We start from the raw sequence: 4,097 nt of genomic DNA, 5'->3' as shown, positions 1-4,097 counted from the left end.
GGATTGGGTGGAGTTGGGTTGGATTGGGTTGAGTGGAGTTGGGTTGGCTGGGGATGAGTTGGGTTGGGTTGAGTTGAGGTGGGAATGAGTTGGGTTGGATTGGGTAGAGTTGGGTTGGATTGGGTTGGGTGGGGATGAGTTGGGTTGGGTTGAGTTGAGGTGGGATGAGTTGGGTTGGGTTGAGTTGAATTGAGGTGGGATGAGTTGGGTTGAGTTGAGTTGAGGTGGAATGAGTTGGGTTGGGTTGGGATGAGGTGGGTTGGGTTGAGATGAGGTGGGATGGGTTGGGTTGGGATGAGTTGGGTTGGGTTGAGATGACGTGGGATGGGTTGAGTTGGGTTGGGATGAGTTGGGTTGGGTTGGGTTGCGATGAGTTGGGATGAGTTGAGTTGGGTTGGGTCTTGTGGAGCGAGTTGACCTCTTGACTTTACAGAACAGACTGATTACAGTCTCTGCAAAACCAGGCTGAAAAAGGCACTGAGCCTGTCCCATACCCTGTCCTGTAACTCTCTGCCTCTGTCTCTCTTGCAGTCATCTTGCATTATGCTGTCATTGTCGAGATGTTCTTCATCAGTATGTTGGCCCGTTACTGCTTCAGGAAGGTGGAGCCAGACGAGAACTCTGCCGATAGCTTGTCCAAACCCAGTTCCCACAAGTCCAACCAGACTGCTTTTGCTGGCCGCGATGGTGGCTCTCCTGAACCAGACAGTTTCTCGCTGGGGGTTAACCCAGGTTACAGCAGTGACACTGAGGATGCCCCGTACAGGATTGAACACGCTCCCTTGGACAGATTTGACTTCAAGGCGGCAAAGAAACCGGTTCTGGACAGTTGCTTCATTTCGGTGCCTCTGAGTGAAAGGGACGAAGCTGTTCGGGGACCAAGCAGCACTCAGTATGAAGCTCCTGTTCTGGACGCTGAGCCTGTTACTGTGAACACTGTTCAAGTGCGAGCACAGATTAACCACCAGCAATCCTCTAAAGATATGATGATGGTCTAAAGCTTTGGCCCTGTGTAACAGGATGAAGGATGTTGCTCCATGCTGGAAATGCTTAGACTATCCCGCTTCCTGGGCACGGTTCCTCTCCTGTGTGGAGTCACCCTGTGCTTTCGCGAGCAGAAGTTCATGCCAGGCAATGTTGACATCCTGCCGCACGAACAGTTGGCACCATCTTGGGTTACCGGGACTGGAGGGTTGAGTACAGGGGTTGGGACATCATGTTGCTGCTGTACAAGGTGTTTGGCGGGACCACATTCGGAGGACTGCATACAATTCTGGTCACCCTGCTATAAGAAGGATGTTATTAAATTGGAAAAGGGCGCAGAAAAGATCTTATTGAGACCGGAGGGTTTGAGTTTTTAAGGAGAGGCTGGATAGGTTGGGGCCTATTCCCCTGCAGTGTAGGAGGCTGAGGGGTGACCTTATAGAGGTTTATAAAATCATGTGGAGCATGGATAGGGTGAATAGACAAGGTCTATTCCCCTGGTGTAGGGGAGTCCAAAACTAGAAGGGCACAGGTTTAAAGTGAGAAGGGAAAGGGACCTAAGAGGCAACTTTTTCATGCAGAGGGTGGTGCGTGTATGGAACGAGCTGCCAGAGGACTTTGGACTGAAGGGTCTGTTTCTGTGCTATACAAATCTGACTCTGTGACTTTGAGAGACGTAATATCTCTTCCTCCTCCGTTACGAAGAGGTGACTCCTGATTTTTAAACAGGGACCCCTCTTGTTTTAGATTCTCCCTCACCTCCCCTCCTGTCAAGGACACCACAGGACTGTGGATGTCTCAACAGCCCTGCCTCTCACTCTTTCTAAACTCAGGTAGTTACCAGGCCAGTCCATCCAACCTTTCCTCATACGATCACCTACACCGTTCAAGGGATTCCACAGCGTGGAAGCATGCCATTCAACCCATCAAGTCCACAACGACACTCCAAACAGCATCCCACTCAGACACAACCCTCTACCTATCCCTGTCATCCTGCATTCCCTATGGCCAATCCACCCTAACTTGCACATCCCTGGGCACTATGGGACAATTTAGCACGGCCAATCCACCCTAACCCGCACATCACTGGGCACTAACGGGGCAATTTAAGCATGGCCAATCCACCTAACCTGCACATCTTTGGACTGTGGGAGGAAACCGGAGCACCCGGAGGAAACCTGCGCAGACACGGGGAGAATGTGCAAACTCCACACGGACAGTCGCCCGAGGGTGGAATCGAACCCGGGTCCCTGGCGCTGTGAGGCAGCAGTGCTAACCACTGAGCCACCACATCTGTCCTGTGCCAATTTAGCAAGCACACGTACTGACATTTCATCCAAGTCATTGATATGAAATCTGAACAGTTGAGGTCCCAGCATGTCAAGTTGTTGTACTCGGTCAACTTGGGAAAAATAGGCATTTTCACCCACTCTGTTCTTCCTGCTGCTGGCCAATATCCAATCAAACACAGAGAATGCTGGAGAAACTCCGTTGCTTGTTGCAATGTCTTTAATCGTAGCTTCTGTTGTTTTATATTGTGTTTTTACAAAGTGGGACTAAAATGAGAAAACGTCAGTTTTGACCCACACTGTGGGCATTGTTTAAAACAAGCAGTTGATTTGCTGACAATTTAATGCCACATGATTGCACTTTTGCTGGTCATGGGCAGTTGATTGATAACTGGTCACTAGTTCATAGACCAATGACAGATACCTTTGTGCATTCCAACAACTGTGTCAAACCTCCTTCTCAGGTAACTGAGCTGCCTGGAGCTGGAAGCAGGTTATGGACTGAGGCAGCAAGAGGGAGTAAGAGAGGGAGAGAAAGTGAGGGAGGGAGGAAGAGAGAGAGAGAGTGACCCTGACTCCAGAACGATCTCTGTTCTCTACATCAAAACTCACTGTAATCCCAAAGAAAACTAGTTTTTATCTTCGCTGCAACACATGTTGTATGTCACACCTTTTAACCGATAAGTCAGAAACCTTTTTAGAAATACACCTAGTGTCCCTCACCAACCAGTGGAAGCATCCGGAGAAAGATGACTGAAGCAATGTGCTGGGCAGCATAAGACTCATAAGGGATCATCCCAATAAGAACACAGAAGACTAAACTGTTTTTCCAGTTTTTTCCCCTCTGTCCATTACCTATTTGCCCTTGTATGCCTGAATATATGTGTGTGTGCGCGCAGAAGGGAAAGTTTATCAAGGAAATTTCAGTTTCAATAAGTAGACGGTTTACAATTATTTACATGCGGTTACAGTCTAATCTCCTGTAATAAATAGTGATTTTAATTTGGTACAAAAAGATGGTCTGTGGTTTCTATTGGTCTCAAAGTCATGGAAATTGGGAAATTTGGCGTACTTTTAAAAATGTTTTACTTTTGCGAGGAGTACGGAAATAGTGGAGCCTGACTTTCACTTCCCTAGTGACCAATTTGAACTACGATAGATGTTAAGCTAACTGGTTTGTAGATTTCCTGCTTTCAGTCTGCCCCTTATTTGAATAACGGAATTACTTTTGCTGTCTTCTAACGGGATCAACCCAAATCGAGGGGGTTTTGGAAAATGAGAAACAATGCATCGACTATCTCGTGAGCTACTTCTGTAACACTCTGGAATGAAGTCCGTCAGAATGTGTCAGCCTGTAATGCCAATAATTTAGTCTTTGGCTTTTGCAATTTCCCCAAAGTGTCTCCTTTCCGACTATTTCCCGATTTATTGCTGCGTCTGGATGTTACTTATATCCTCTAAAGACTGACATAAAACCTTTTCAATTCATCTGTTACTTCCTGAGTTTTCATTATTAATCAAAACCGAAAGAACTGCGGATGCTGTAAATCAGGAACAAAAACAAAGTTGCTGGAAAAGCTCAGCAGATCTGGCAGCATCTATGAAGGAAAAAACAGAGTTAATGTTTCGGGCCTGAGAATGGCAGTCACCTGAATTGTTGAGTTGAATATACATCAGGAACAAAAACAAAGTTGCTGGAAAAGCTCAGCAGGTCTGGCAGCATCTGTGGAGGAGAAAACAGAGTTAACGTTTCGGGTCCGGTGACCCTTCCTCAGAACCTGTTCTGAGGAAGGGTCACCGGACTCGAAACGTTAACTCTGTTTT

General features: G+C 47.2%; 1 protein-coding gene across 1 annotated transcript in view; it reads left to right on the top strand.

Moving 5' to 3' along the window:
* Positions 1 to 1,314, top strand: part of LOC125482379 (organic solute transporter subunit alpha-like) — a gene marked incomplete at its 5' end in the record, with an annotated part of 5,156 nt that extends 3,842 nt beyond the window's left edge. Inside the window, one exon of the mRNA XM_048594449.1 lies at positions 532 to 1,314. Coding sequence (XP_048450406.1) covers positions 532 to 998 — 467 coding nt within the window. The remainder of the gene's footprint in view (positions 1 to 531) is intronic.
* Positions 1,315 to 4,097: the final 2,783 nt, after the last annotated feature.

Source organism: Rhincodon typus, unplaced genomic scaffold (assembly GCF_021869965.1).
Source record: "Rhincodon typus isolate 14 unplaced genomic scaffold, sRhiTyp1.1 hic_rhity00009528, whole genome shotgun sequence".
NCBI lineage: Eukaryota > Metazoa > Chordata > Chondrichthyes > Orectolobiformes > Rhincodontidae > Rhincodon > Rhincodon typus.
This window is presented reverse-complemented; position numbering and strand designations above follow the sequence as displayed.